This window comes from Rhinopithecus roxellana, chromosome 12 (assembly GCF_007565055.1).
Source record: "Rhinopithecus roxellana isolate Shanxi Qingling chromosome 12, ASM756505v1, whole genome shotgun sequence".
NCBI classification, from domain to species: domain Eukaryota; kingdom Metazoa; phylum Chordata; class Mammalia; order Primates; family Cercopithecidae; genus Rhinopithecus; species Rhinopithecus roxellana.
Genome location: NC_044560.1, coordinates 42,496,866 through 42,512,061, shown reverse-complemented (window position 1 = coordinate 42,512,061; position 15,196 = coordinate 42,496,866). Strand labels below are relative to the sequence as shown.

The 15,196-nt window shown below is 39.3% G+C and overlaps 1 protein-coding gene across 3 annotated transcripts in view; it reads left to right on the top strand.

The window, feature by feature from the left end:
* Positions 1 to 15,196, top strand: part of PDE4B (phosphodiesterase 4B) — a 594,424-nt gene that overhangs the window by 544,322 nt on the left and 34,906 nt on the right. For all 3 annotated transcript variants that reach the window (XM_030941786.1, XM_030941787.1, XM_030941788.1), the window contains one exon: positions 8,267 to 8,379. In XM_030941786.1, coding sequence (XP_030797646.1) covers positions 8,267 to 8,379 — 113 coding nt within the window. The remainder of the gene's footprint in view (positions 1 to 8,266; positions 8,380 to 15,196) is intronic.

Below are 15,196 nucleotides of genomic sequence, written 5' to 3'. Positions count from 1 at the left end.
GAATTTAGAATCAATATGTCAATCAATAGAATTAAAATGTCTCCTTCATTCTCCCTCCCTTTCCCATCTTCCCCTCTCAATCTCTCTGTCCGTCTTCTTTGCCTCTGTCCCTCCTGGGCCCATCATATCACTTTCAGCAAATTGTTAAATGCATCCAAGCCTCAATTTTCTCACATTCATAATGGAAAATGTATGTCATAATGATAATAATTTCTCTCTTGGGGTTATTTTTCAAGGAAAAAAATGAGATATGCAAGTGAAAGTGCTTGGTAAACTGTCAAGTTATATATACAAGAGCCAGTTGTATTACAGTTTTTTTTGTTTGTTTGTTTTTTGTTTTTTTCTTGCTTGTAGTCTTAGAGGAATTTGCTAAAGAGATCAGCATCAAAATGACCTACTTTTCACTGTTATTTCCCCTAAGGGCAGTGAACCTCTTCTTTTGTGAATCCACCCAGAGTGAAATCCCTGTCATATGCAATTGCAAAGTTCCATATTTATAAAGACATGCTAACAAAGTCCTGCCTAAAGAAAGGCTACATAGGGTTTGCAAACTTTGGTCTTGGAAGAATTGCATTACAGTGTATACATGTTCTCCTGTTCTTATGATTTGTTCCATAGATATTTTACCCAAGGTTAAAATAGCATGCCCTCTTGAAATGTTGCACTCTAACCTGAGTGTGCTTCATTTACCAAATATTATATATTTGGACATAATAACTCATGATGAAGAAAAAATATTCCTAACTCTAAGGGAAAAAATCACAACCAAGATCGTCAAATAAATAAATAGGCCAGTAACCTCAACCTCATACCTTTGCATAAAGAGATGCCAATTCCTATATGTATGAAACTATTTTACATTTTATCAAGTACTTACTGCACTATGGGAAGGAACCAAAGAATGGACTAAGTATGCTAACTTAAAGGCATGTAGAGCCGTAGGAGAAACCCAAACATAAGACATCTACAGGGCTAGAAGCTTGAGAATGAAGCTAAAAGTAAAGCTGAATGTAAAGAATCCAATTAAAACACACTTCTCATTTACAGAGATCAGAAGATTATGGAAGGAAGCTGAGAAGGCACCTAGCTTCACAGACTTACTATTTATAGAAGGAAAAGGGATTTCCAATATAATCATTCAGTGCAATGGACAATAGCACTCCTGAAGTGTCTTGTTCATTGCTGTAATCCGGCACCCACCCAGCAGCAGACTTGGCACATAGTAGTTGCTCAGTGTACTTTTGCTGAATGAATGAACAAACAGCTTCCTTATACAATTCTCCATGTCTGAAAGGCCACTGACCTGGTATGTCAGTTAGAATTTTGTGAAGGAACGATCCATCAGGTCAGGTCTATATTTTAGAAGTGGAAACCAACTATCTCTAACTTAAGACAAGTGTTAAGAATGCATTTTTCTGAAGTCATACAGTAGGAAGGACGTTTTAGGATGTCATAGCCAACCTTACACATGCTTCCTTTCCCAGGGCCAAAGCAAACTCTGTCAATGACCCAGCTGTCAAATACATGTCAATATATCATCAGGAAAGTGACCCAGGACCAGAGAAGTGGTGGGAAGGAGGGGAGAAGTTCCTGACACGTGCCAGATCAAAGGCTTGGTGTATATTGATTCACTTAATTTTCACAGCTAGTTTAAACTATCTTCCTGTTTTACAGGTGAAGAAATGGAAGCACAGTGGGCTACTTTTCTTGTCTAAGGGCACACTGCTATTAAATGGCACAGTTAACAATTTATAAACAGCTGGGCAGACTCTAATGTGTTTCACTGAATTTTGAGTTAGTAAGAGCATCCTGGTCTATGTCACATTAAAACCAACATTTGTTGTTGTTTCTTAGCTATGTGAGATTTACTCAAACTCTGTTGATACCCATTGCTATAGCTAAAGAAAAGGAAAGGAAATGTGTTTTTGGAAATTCTGTTCTTCTTTTTTTAAACTGGGCTTTCCCTAGAAGGGACTATCTGTTGAAAGCCTACATGGATAACCAGAAAGACAGAAAAGTGCACAAATCACAAGTGTAGAAATCAGTGAGTTCTTATAAAGTGAACATACCTATGTAACCAGTTCCCAGAATTTCTTGTTCCCAGAACAAGAAATAGATCATTGCCAACCCTATAGAAAGCCCTTCAAGTCCCTGCTGGTCACTAAGCCCACAAGGTAACCAATATCTTGACTTCTATTACTTTAGATTAGTTTTTGTCTCTTTGGAACTTTACGGAATTTGACCCATACTATTTTTTCACGTACTTTGTAATATTTGGTTTCCTTTGTTCCACATTTGTGTTTATGATATTCATTCCTGTTGCTGCATGTAACAGTTGGTCCAATTGATTTAACCACTAGAATAACTTTGCAAATAGTTACCACCTTCTCTAATAGAAAGGAAGTCCAATTATGTGAGGCCCATAAAGGTTATGTACAGTTCTTTTCTATGTGCTTTCTGTGGATAAAAAGTATGGGTGACTTGACAGATAAGTTTCTGATATATAGAGATATGTTGGAATATCATATAGATGTAATTTGTAGGAAATTTATATTTGGGGTATATTATGATGCTTTCAATTGCTAATCATGTGTAATTGGGGGCAGAGCACTGTTTTCTCTCAGTCTCTGTTTTCTCATCTTATTACAAGCCATGAGACTTAAGGTTTCAAAGTTAAATGATGCCAGATACATAAAGGGCCCCTGTACCTACTTTTCCAAGAGATCAGTGTAGTCATAAGATTACATTTCCCTGCACGGATTGCAGGGCCAGCTTTTAGGGCACCTGAGGTCTTTTAGCAGTGGGGCCACTGATTTCATAACTGCTAAAATGTGTCCCCATGTTTTCTAACTGTGAGTAACCAGCTATTTGTGGCCAGGCAGAGGTTTCTAATTACCCTTTCCTGTCACTCTTCTCTGGATCTCTCCCTCTTCCCAACAGGACTCTGCTAACTCACACACCTATTTCTACTAGATTTGCATTTAAAAAGCTGGGGAAATTGGTCTGTGAACTTAAGTATTAGATGAACTGAAAAAATATTGAAACAGAAAAAAATGAAAAGGTCACTGACTGAAAATAAGAATATTGCTCAGTGGTTTGTACAATGCGATCCTATTTCTGTTATATACATATGTATGTTTACATACACACATAAACACATACATGACATGCACCAAGAAGTCAACAATGGTGATCTCTGACTGCTAAAAATGTGAGACTTTTTATCATTTGAATTGTTGGCTTCTCTGCAATTTTCTGTTTCTCTAAATGTACCTATATGCCATCTATAATAATAAATGAGATATTTGCAAAATGTATATAATACTAAAAGTTTACAGTCCATTTTTGTGTCTGTTCTCTGATTCTACCTTTCCCATGAGAATAGGATATTTTTCTTGTCCTTGTTTTAGAGATAAATAAATTTAGTCTTCAAGAATATAAGTAATTTACCCAAGGTTACCCTCTGAAGCAAGATGCAGGACAAGAACCATACCAGGTCTTCTGAGTAAATATTGCACAGTTTCCCTGTGCTAAGGCCTGCATTAGGTAGCTCAGAAAAGGGAAATGGAGACTTGAGAAATAACAACATTTAGGAAAGTAGTTATGCAATCGTAAATGGAAGAGATCCGAGGGTAAGAAGCAACTTTAAATGCAGAATTTTCAGGAATACATGCATCTTTTAGTGCTAAACTGAATCCTCTATTTCATAGACCAAGATATAGTCTTGTTAGGAATCTGGAGGGAACTATTTGTTCTAATAATTTAACCTCTGATTTCTTAGTTGATGCCTTCAGGTAAATAAGATAATCATCCTACTTCGGTATCTATCACATGAAGATGTTGCAAGGATTAACAAATAGGGTGCTGGGAGCTCCTTTGAGAAAAGAGCTATTTGAATGCCACATATCATTAGCAGATTAATATTATTTACTCAATTTATCTTCCTGTTTCTCAGAGTCAAATGCAATACCCAGAGACTTACAGAAGGAAGAAAATCTTTCTTTTCCACTCTTATTGGAGTAAAAGAGGGAAAAAAGAGAGGAAGAGAAGGGGTTGTTTCTCCCTACTTCTTCCCTCTGGAAGTTTTTGAAAATGAAGTCCAACCGCATGACCATCCATGGTCCCATGACCTACTCTTATGACCTCTGAGATTTGTTTCTGCGGTGTTAAACATTGTTTCTTCTCAGGGACATCTTATGTAAGACAGGAACAGAGCCAGTTTCATGGGCATGTAACCTGTTGGGTTGCACAGGGCCCTATGCTCAGAAGGGTTCCATATTTGCCATCTTAAAACTTGTAATAATATTATATTTGAACTTGTGTTTTATAAGTGATGTCTGATGGAACAGTGGAGTATGTGACAGTGGCTTGGAGCCTTGGCTCATGCACTTTCTCACTTCCTCTCACCTGCCTGTCTCCCTGGACAAGATCCTAACCATCCTCTCCTCTGCTCCCTGGTGCCCTAGGAATTGTCCAGCTTCCTTTTTCCCACCTGCACCTGTGACCACTGCTGTCCTCCATCCCCAGTCAGGGTACAGGCACGGGGGGTCTGAGTGAGCCATGTGTGCTTTGTAGCCTCAGGTGGGACATGGAAGCAGCTATCTCTGACCTGGGCTGGCATAGCTGTGGTAGACAGAGGTCAGGTCTTGATGGGGATGAGCCTCTTGTCCACCCCTGTTTCAGGTACCCAGCATGTCCCCACTAAGAGGCTGCAGTACCCTTAGCAGTATGCTAAGACCCAAGGGGTTGTCTCCTGTGGGTAGGGTCTTGGAGACCATGAGAAAGGAGAAACACCTAACTCGACTTCCCCAGCTCTTGTGCCTGGTAGGGGCACAGCTTATCAGTCTGGCAGCTATCAGGAAGGAGGAGTGAGCTGCTGGTGAGCTATGTGTGTGCCCTCGGTCATAAGTGGCAGGGCCTTCATGTTGCTGTGAGGGTCTGCACTCACCTCAAGGTATCCCAGTGCCTGAAATAATGCAATATTTAAACACACCAAACCTTTAATTGTGATAAGTGTACCATAATAATATAAGACATTAACAATGGGGAAATTAGGATGTGGGATATGTGGGAAGTCCCTGTGTTATCTTTGCAATTTTTCTGTCAGTCTGAAAGTATTTTAAAATAAGTATATGAAGAAAAAATCACCATGACAAGTTGAAAGAGAATGCAGAAGAAAGGAAAAAGCTTTATATTTTAGTATCTTTTATAGCAATTTTACTGCTTTTTGAACAAGGGGCCCTGCATTTTCACTTTGTACTGGGCCTTTCAAATTACACAGCTGATTCTTACTCTAAAATCCCTTATTGAATATGCAATTCAGTTATCTCCCTTTCTTTTCTTCCTCACACTCTTTCCTACTCCTCAATGCCAGGCCTTAGGATTTCTCCGATTGCCATTAATAATTCTCCTATGCATCTATCACCTACTAAGAACTGGCTACCATCCTAGGCACTTCACATACTTTATCTTATTTCATCCCTTTATAACTTTATGAGATAAATATTTTTATCCTTCTTCTACAGATGTACGAAATTGAGGTCTAGGACCACATAGTAAGTGGTAGAAGAGAAAGTCAACATTCATGATTCTTACTCCAAATCTGGTGCTTTTATTTCACAGTGCTACAGATGGACCATTCAGCCTTCAGGTGCCCAGGTATTTGTAGGCTGCTTAGGCAATTTGGTTTCCATTCCTCCAGTTATTTGCTGAGTATCTCCTAGGAGCTAAAGCTACAAAGTTATAGCAGGGAGGCCAGTTCTGAGATGCTCTGGTCATTTTTTTAATTGCATTCATAGGTAGCAGGTGTTTAATATCCCCCTATTTAGTACACTCTGACCTCTGTGCCCCTGGCTTAGTTACCATGATAGGAAGACTATAAAGTGGATACAAAGTCTTGACTGTGGATTAAGAGTTTGGAAAGTGACACTCTAGCATAACTAACATTGCTTCAAAATGTATTAATTTTTGCTTAAACATTTTGATGGCTGATCTGAAGAAGAGAGGACAATGGAGCAAGGACTCTTCATATCCATTATCTGTTCACCCATGTCTCACACTGTACCAACTCTAGAAGTACATGCATGCTTGTTCCATACAGTAGACAATGAATGAGCTCACTGGTATATCTTTGAAGAGTCCTCTTTTTTAGTACTTCTGCACGTATAATTACTCTATGTATTTCCTTGGTCAAGCTTGAGTAGAAATTAGATCCCTTTTTTCCTCTTCATGAAGGAGAAATGTGATGTATCATTTTGCAGTCATTTTGCATATCAGCAGATTCAAAAGGCTAGGAGCAAGCTGCTTTCTCCCCACCATCCTGGTGAATGTCTGATATTAGTTACAGAGAACCACAGGTTGTGATGTGGAAGACACGAAGGTAGTAAATCCCCAGCAGCTGGGAAGTTGTTGGACTTTTTCCTTTATTAGAGGCAGGGAATGAGAATGGGAGGGTTCTGTCTCTTCAGAAAAAGCTTCCTTGGAAGAAGTGCTCTTCTGGAAACAAACAGAGGAGGCAAGGGGGTGTTTTGGACACACTAGAGAGTAAGTCAGAGAATCTTCGTGTTGAGGCAGCATTGCAAAATTGAAGAGGAAGAAAGGAAGGAAGGTATGTGTAAGTCTGACTTGAAATGAGTTTTATTAAAAACACCTCAATTCTTGTCTGCACATTTTTGAAGAGTGTGAAAAAAAAATGGAGGAAGTTACCTCCCGTGGTTTTGTGGCTTTTTAAGTATGACATACAGGATATTGAATTTAACCTCTGTTTATCCTGAAGTGTATGAATATTTCTGGGATAAACAAAGCAACTATTCTTTGAAATATGCGTCTGTGGCCAAGTGATTCCAGTTACTTGGAATCACAGTTCTGTTGATTCTCTTTTCTGCTTCAAGTATTTGCACACCACAGACATAAGATTATTCATATAATAATTTTTAAAAACTATGTGGTCTTGCTAGAATTTCTGTATAAATATATGTCTTTTAATTATGGCAGGAACGTTACATTAGAACTCTATATGAGATTTTACATTTTATTAGTGCCTATTGTGTGTTTGTATTTCAGAAAGCTTGGTAGAGTTCATGCTGTTTCTCTCAAAAACAGTCATGTATGCAGGAGAGTCCAACAGCTTTTTACAATTCTCTGTAGCTTCATTAATTCATCTAGCATTTATAAAGTTAATTCAGTGTTTATTAAGACAGATTTCTTAAGCCAATAACCTGAAGTATTTTTTAGACTCACAAACTTTTGGATATAAAATGACATGTTAAGGATATGTAAAAAGTTTTAATTATCTAGCAAAAAAATGTGATCTTCACAACAATATTTTTTGTATGGACCTCCAACAATATTTCCGGAAAGTCTAGAGTCTTAGGGCAGCAAATCAGAGCCCCCAGCTTTAATCAAAATAAAAATCTGCAGTGTTCACATCTGGCTCCACCTGAAAGTCCGGTTCAGAATTTCCCTGTGATCCTGGCACTTGCAGAAGGGAAGTTTTAGCTTTGTTTAGTATAACAAGAGCTGCAGGACTCCCAGGCCAATAAACGTGTTCACGTAAAACTCCAGACAGCTTCTTTTAGACTGGAATCTTATCAGGGAGACCTCATTTTCCCTCTAATTAAAGGGAAGATTTCAGGAAGAGAAAGGAATAGCCTCTGCCTCTCACTTGTGCGAGTCAGTGTTCGCTGAATTAAAAGTTATTCCAACATGAACACATTCCCCAGCATGAATGACTGCCTAGAATTTGAACGTAATCGTCAACCAGTTTTCGCCCAAATTTTGACTGTTTCGTTTAGAAGAAAAGCAAAATGAGAAAAAGCTTTCCTCATTTCTCCTTGAGATGGCAAAACACTCAGAAATGACATCACATACTCTAAAGGACCCTGGGATGACTAAGGCAAAGAGAGCCTGAGAAAACTCTTTGCTGCTTCTGCCTTTAGTTTTAGGACACATTTATGCAGATAAGCTTATAAGAGACCGTTCCCGTTCCCTCCGCCTTCTTCCTCAGAGGAAGTTTCTTGGTAGATCACCGACACCTCATCCAGCCGGGGGGTGGGGGAGAAACTTGGCACCAGCCATCCCAGGCAGAGCACCACTGTGATTTGTTCTCCTGGTGGAGAGAGCTGGAAGGAAGGAGCCAGCGTGCAAATAATGAAGGAGCACGGGGGCACCTTCAGTAGCGCCGGAATCAGCGGTGGCAGCGGTGACTGTGCTATGGACAGCCTGCAGCCGCTTCAGCCTAACTACATGCCTGTGTGTTTGTTTGCAGAAGAATCTTATCAAAAATTAGCAATGGAAACGCTGGAGGAATTAGACTGGTGTTTAGACCAGCTAGAGACCATACAGACCTACCGCTCTGTCAGTGAGATGGCTTCTAACAAGGTAAGAGATGACCTTTTTATTCATTAAAGTGTGATCATGCGGGGAGCTCCAGCTCCCCTCACCTCTGTGGGCTGCAGAGCGTACCAGGGAACGCTACCAACCCTAAGAATGTGTTTCTTGCTTTGTCTAGAAGATTCTGTTCCAAAGTGTCACACTCTACTTGTGTCTTGATGCTACAGCAAAAGTTTAAAATCCTCAGTACACTTCAATTTCCAGAAGCCAAATTTCTCTCTTAGCGATGCAATTTGGAATAGGTTTAAGGTGAGAGGTATCTGTCTGTAAAGCTAGCAAATCAATATAAAATGGAAAGTGCTTTAAATTTTTTTTACAATTATCAGGAAGCGAAAAGCTGAGTGAATCTTGCTGCATTGCAATCAGGTGTCACATATTTATTTTTAAACAAGAAAGTAGTTTAACCTTCATATATCAATTCGAAAGAATGGTCTGCGTTCAAGTTGGATAAATTCCCTCTAAGAAGAAGGACATCCTGGGATTTTCTAAGATTTCTTTTGTGATGCTTTCATGACCTAATATAAAAAAGAAACAATATGCTTTGTCTCCAAAACCAGAAGTTTTCTTTTAAGTTTGCTGATTTTCATAGTGAAATCATTTGAAATTGCCTCATGCATACTGCCCCCAAAATGGTTTTATTTACAATCCCCAGACAAAGCTTAATGTTGAGGAGCCTTAATTATCTATCATTATATCATTTGTTTAATTAACACCTGGACTTAGAGTGCTAATTTATGTAGTAAGAGTTGTTGCTTTTTGTTTGTATTTTTACCTTGGAGAATATTATATTAAATACATATTGTTATAAAGTTATACAAAGTTATATATGTGTGTGTACACAGACACACACACACCTACACTTTGTTAAAAAGCCTTACACCATACCTTCATAAGTGCACATTTCAGAGTCCCAATCATTCTAGCCTGAGGTATCATCTTGTTGTCTATGTTTCTGGGGCTGAGAAGAGATTTTGTTCCACACCTGCCAGCATGCCCTTTCCAGCCCTGAGGTGCACCAGTGAGTGTGTGTCCCTTCTCCAGTGTTCCTGGGGTAAAAGTACCACCTTTGGATCAAGGCTTGCTGGCTGCCGCTCAGAGGATCTGCGCAGAGGAAGCAGTGTGTCCTCAGGAGATCCTGAAGGAGGGGAGGGGGGACTCTTCCTACTTGGAACTCTTTGTTTATTGGTTAATGAAAGGGTGAAATAAGTCCCTTTCTAAAATTTTAGTTTAGAGTTTAAGTTGGAAGGGAAAAAAAGAAAAAAACACATTTAAGGATTAACTATTTATTGACTTTTCTCTGAAGGTCTCAATTGAAGGTTAAACTCAGGGATTTTCCAGGCTGGGGTAAAACTCAACCAACTGCTTCCCTGTGAGGAGGGCCTTGCTGTGTGACTTCTTCAAATCACACTGGGACTCCATGTAGAAGGACTTCCACAAGGCTTGAGCCTACTTTGGAGCATTAGCAGACACTCTGTTCCCTGTATTTTGTGGTAATTGATGGCTATGCAAGATGTAGATCCAACATTTATGGGGTAGTTTTTCAATAGCTTTCACCATAGAGAATATGGCAAACTTCAATAGTCACCAAAATATACTAACTAGAGTCACCAAGATAAAGCAGACAATTAACTCCAAGAAGAGAAAAAGAGTACCCCCTGAGAGACTACAAGTTGCCATTAATTTTCATTTTGAGTGTCAATATGCTGTAGTATTCTAATCCCATTCATGCCTAGAGTGCTGGAAATAGACATTGACTGTCTTGCAAATTTATTAAAAATAATCTTATTCAGCATAGTAGTTAGTAAGGCTCTCAGACCAGGCACTCTGTAGATACGGGTGAGGATTCCAATCCCTCAGGCTTCCGCTCCTCCTTTATGGTGTTGTGTGCAGGAAGCAATGAAAGTTGAATAGAGCTAACCCTAACAAAAGGGCTAACCTTCAATGCTGACACAGTTAGCTTAAGTAAAAAGCATGCAGCCTCAGTCATTTTCTAGATCTACAGTGGAAAGATTGCCAGGCAAAGCAATTATTTAGTGCATGAATGATGCCCAACTGACAGTTAAGATTAATTTTTTAAAATATCTCTTTTTACTACCTTTTAAAAGATTATTGATTATTCAGATAATTGTCTCAGGTTAAGCTTAAGCATAACATGCACCATGACACATATGATATAAGGCAATGAGGCCAGGGTGTGGTGGCTCACACCTGTAACCACAGCACTTTGGGAGATTGAGGCAGCACTTTGGGATTGCTTAAGCCCAGGAGTTCGAGATAATGCAATGCAAACATTTTTGTGACCACCGGAAAGAAATTGATCTACACCCATTCTTTGGGAACGGAATTATCTGTGGAAAAAAAAAAAAAAAAAAAAAAAAAAAAAAAAAAAAAATTATATTGCATATTCACTTTTCAATGTTGTTGAAATTATCTGAGATTCCCATCCAAGTTGAAGTTGACATTTTAAAACTTTATCCTGATCATCACTCCCATTACTATGTAGTCTTATTTGGCCATATTTTGCTTACCCTTATCAACTAAGGGGCCAGGGTAAAAGTCTCTGAGTTGAAGATCTGGAAGTGATGTGAAGACATGTTATAGAGGGCGTGTACCCATCAGCAGTATTCACTACATTTTTGCAAAAACTCTGTGTTCCTAGTTCTGTCTCAGCTAAGTGCCCATTAAGTTTTGTTTACAATATCTGATCTTACAAATGGTGATAGGTGAAATCATGTTATGCTGAGGGGTATTTGGGAATTACGTAAGTGCAGTCTACATGCCACTGGTATAGAGTTAACTGTGTTTGGTGGAGGAAGAGCAAGCATCTTTCATCTTTACTTCATCTAGGTAGGTTTGTGCTTTTTCAGTTTGTTTGTTTTCCTTAATCCTTTACATTTTGAAGAAAACTGAGTGACTCAAATCTCCTAAAAGACTTTCTCAAATGTATTTCATAGCCCACAGAGTTAGATAAGAAACATCGTCCTCTCTTTGGCCCACATTTCTCTGATCCCTTAATGCTGGCCATAGTCCAAATGGAATTCCAGAATTTTAGAGAACGATGCTGCCAAGTACTTTAGTCTTGTAAATTATTTTCCTCCAAGAATTACTAGAAGATGGAATAAGTTCAGCAGAAGTTTCACAAGGCAATGGTATTGTTATTTAAGATGAAAAGGATGGCTAGTGAACCTCCTGCCAGCTGCCCAAATTCGATTAGACATGTTAGAGCTAGCTGTTTTGCTTAACGACAGATTGCCTTCTTAGAATTGTTCATTAATTTTGTGTTTCAATTTTCATCACCTCCTGAATTAGAAGAATTGTCTTATACTTCAGCAAAATGCATCAGAGCATGAGTTCCTCAGTGGCAAAACAGTCAGATGTTTTGAAAACAGGATGCTTTGGCTCTCCATTATAAAAAGAGGAACGGAAAGAGAAACAGTATAGAAAGGAAGAAAGCAAATAGCCTCAGCAGGGTCCCCAGCCCAACAACGGCATAAACAGTGACCTATCTTCCTGACCTTCACTGTGGCTCAGTTCCTGACCTCGTGTCACCAAAGCCAACCGACGTCATTAGAGGAGGATAGGAGGAATGGCGCAGCTGCTGTGAGGGTGACTAGAATTTCCTGTCTCCTTCCTGACAGACGCAGTCAGAAAAGTACAGGGTTGCAACAACAGTGGCTGAGGAAGGAGCAACCCAGAACAATCCTAGGGAGGCATAATTGTGACTGACGGGGAATGGGGAGGTGTTCCTTCCCTCACTGTACTGAGAAACCTAGTTTCTCACCTAGAATTTTCAGGTGAAAAACGTCAAAAGGGTCATTCTTACCCAGAATGCTAAATGTTTTTCAAAGGATGAACATGCTGTGGTATTCAGAAAGGAGCTATGTTCAAGCAACTAGTCACTGCCTTCACTTCCCCCACACTGTCCTTTTCGTTCTCCATCGGTTTTGCTCTGGGGCTGTTTTATATGCAGTACAAAGGTTGGGTGCTGCTGGGTGAAAATGGATATTCTGTTGTTGAAGAGAGTGGCCCTGTGTATTAGTACTTTTTTTTTAGAATGAAGTGTTAGGACCTAGCACTTGAGTAAATGTTTGCTAAGATAGAAATGGGAGATAGATGGTCCTTTTTCTCTTAAGGCATTGTGAAGTCGGCTACAGATAACCATCATGGGGAAGTGAGTCCTCCTGGCTACGCAGGCTTATTTTTCCACTTCTTCAGGTGCAGCCATACTAGAGTACTAAACAGGGAGCACGAAGGCAACTAATTGCCAGTGCTCTTGGGTGTGTGGGATAAAGTCACACAATTCTACCAGGCCCCGAGCCAGCTGGATATTAGGCTGCATGACACTGGATAGTGATCATGACAGGCTGATTGCCCTAATGAGGGGTAAACCATTTTGTATTTAACTGAATAATCAATAACTATGGAAAATGCCAGCTCCTGCAGAAATGATAGGAAATAGATCTTACTGGCCAGTGGATTCATGTTAGAGCTCCGTAAGAGAGAAGGTAGACAAGTGTTCAGTCCTTGAAAGGAATATTCATGCCACTTTTGCCTAAAATGTAATGATATGATTACAGCAGTGCCACCCTAGCATAAGATGGATCCTTTTCCTGGGCTCTGTGCTGTAATCAGAGGGCCTTAGCCTGGCCTTCCTTCTGCTGCCCTCCACCCCAGGAAGTGAGGAGTTGGCCGGGCCAAGGAAGCAGCTTTGCTCCCCTCTCTAAACTACATTTTGCATCTGCTGGACCCCCACATTCTCTGTCCAGATGGCTTTGAACCCACTTCCCGGCCATACAAGCCTCTTCCTGGAATGTGCTGCAGGCATACACACCCTTAGACCTAAGGAGTTTAACCAAGAGGCAGCAATGACAGGTGTGAAGACACTTGTGTAGAAGGAACTTAGGCAAGCAGGTTGTGGTCCAGGGCTCACACTGGCTGCTCACAGGTCCCTGGAGATGGAAGGGCATAGGGAAAGAAGAGGGCCAATCCATATCCAAGGAGTTCAAGAATTCGAAATTCAACCTGACCTTTCAGGCTGTTATGGAGGAATATCTGTCAAAAGTACAAGTAAAGGAGATAGCTCAATGTATATCTTGGTATATTTAGACTTACAGTTTGTGGCCCCAAGTGTGTTAGAGGTGACCCTGGATTAGAGGGCAGAATAGAATTCTGGTAGCCAGGTGGGCACTCATACATTTTTTTTGGTTCAAATTTTCTCTCTTTACTGCTCAGATTTATATAGACTAAATTAGGGAGGGAGCAATAAAGTGAAGAGAGCCTGGGAATAAGCCATGAGTTTGAGTTCTAGCTCTGCCTTCACTTAGGTATAGTATTATAGACAATAAAACTATTTGGAATCTTTCCATTTTCTCTTCTGTAAAACAAAATAGTTGGAAAAGACTCAGGTCTTCAGTTTATTGATTGAATAATATTGGTAAACAACAGAACTACCTTTACAGGTATATGCAGTCATTGTGCTAAGCGCTTTACCTCATTCTATAATCAATATTCACAGTAACCCTTTGAAATAGGTACTGTTATTGTTCCTGCTTCACAGATGAGTAAAGTGAGGCATAGAAAGTTGAAATAACTTGCCTAAGGTAAATCATAGAGCCAGGATTCATACCCAGTTCATCTGACTTACCGTCAATGATCCCAATGAAGCATATAAAGATAGAAAAAAGTTTAGAGTTATTTAGTAATTCTTCTAAGGGGATTTTGGATTGGTTGGTGGGTGATCTTGTTCTTTCAACTGTGGCAAGCATTAGGGAGGCCTGGTTCAAATTTATATTCTGTAGCTACCATACTCACAGCCTCTAGGACAGCCATTAATTGCCCTAGGCTCAGTCTTCTTGCCTGGGAAGCAGTGTCTCCTAACATAGATAAGGGGAAAGAGCAATCACAGTTATAGAAAATGGTTATAAAGTGCTCATAAAAATGCAATAATGGTATTAAACTAATCCATTTCCTATTGCAGATGAATTTGCTAACTTCAAGATCTGTTTCTTAAAATTCTCCAACATGGCCTAAGATAATAAAGGTTCGTTCAAAGGACTATAGACTACCCCCAAATTCCCTTTTTCCCTGCTTCTCAAAATAAAAACGGAAATAGAGATAAGCTATTCTTATTTTTTTAATTTATATTATTATTCAAATGATTGGGGCAATTTCATTTTATGCCACAACCTTTCCAAGGCATGGAACATGATCATAAAATAAAATTAATGCTTCAGTAATATGTAAGGGAAATTTTTGGAGGTAACATGTCCACTGTTTTTCTTGAGCTTTGTCTTCAAATAAAAATGAAACAGAAGATTAAGCTATTTATTCTTTGTCAATGTTTCAGTTACTCTTCCTATGACAAAATGGAGTTGTACTAGTGAGTATTAGTATTAGTGTAATTCAGTATTCCAAGTTCTAGTCTTCTCAAAACTTAGCAAATCACAGAGTTTGAAGGTTATTTGGTGCTTTGTAATAAGTTTGATTTGTAATCTGTTTTGTTTTATTTAAATAGTTCTTCATTGGTTTTAACAGAACCATTTCCTATACTCAATGGCAATCCATTTGACCCAATCATTCTGCCTAACTCACTTGAAAGTCCCCAAGTGAGCAAGTCTCTAAAAAGCAAGCAGAAATGAATAAGAGGACATTGCCTTTGATTGTTTTACCTCTGGCTAGCTGATAAGAGGTCTGATAATAGTCTCAAAATCTGATACATAAATCATTTTAAGGTGACCATCTTTCTCCACATTAAGGAAAATATAATAGCTATGTTTAGATTGTCAAATGTAAATGTAGAACACTA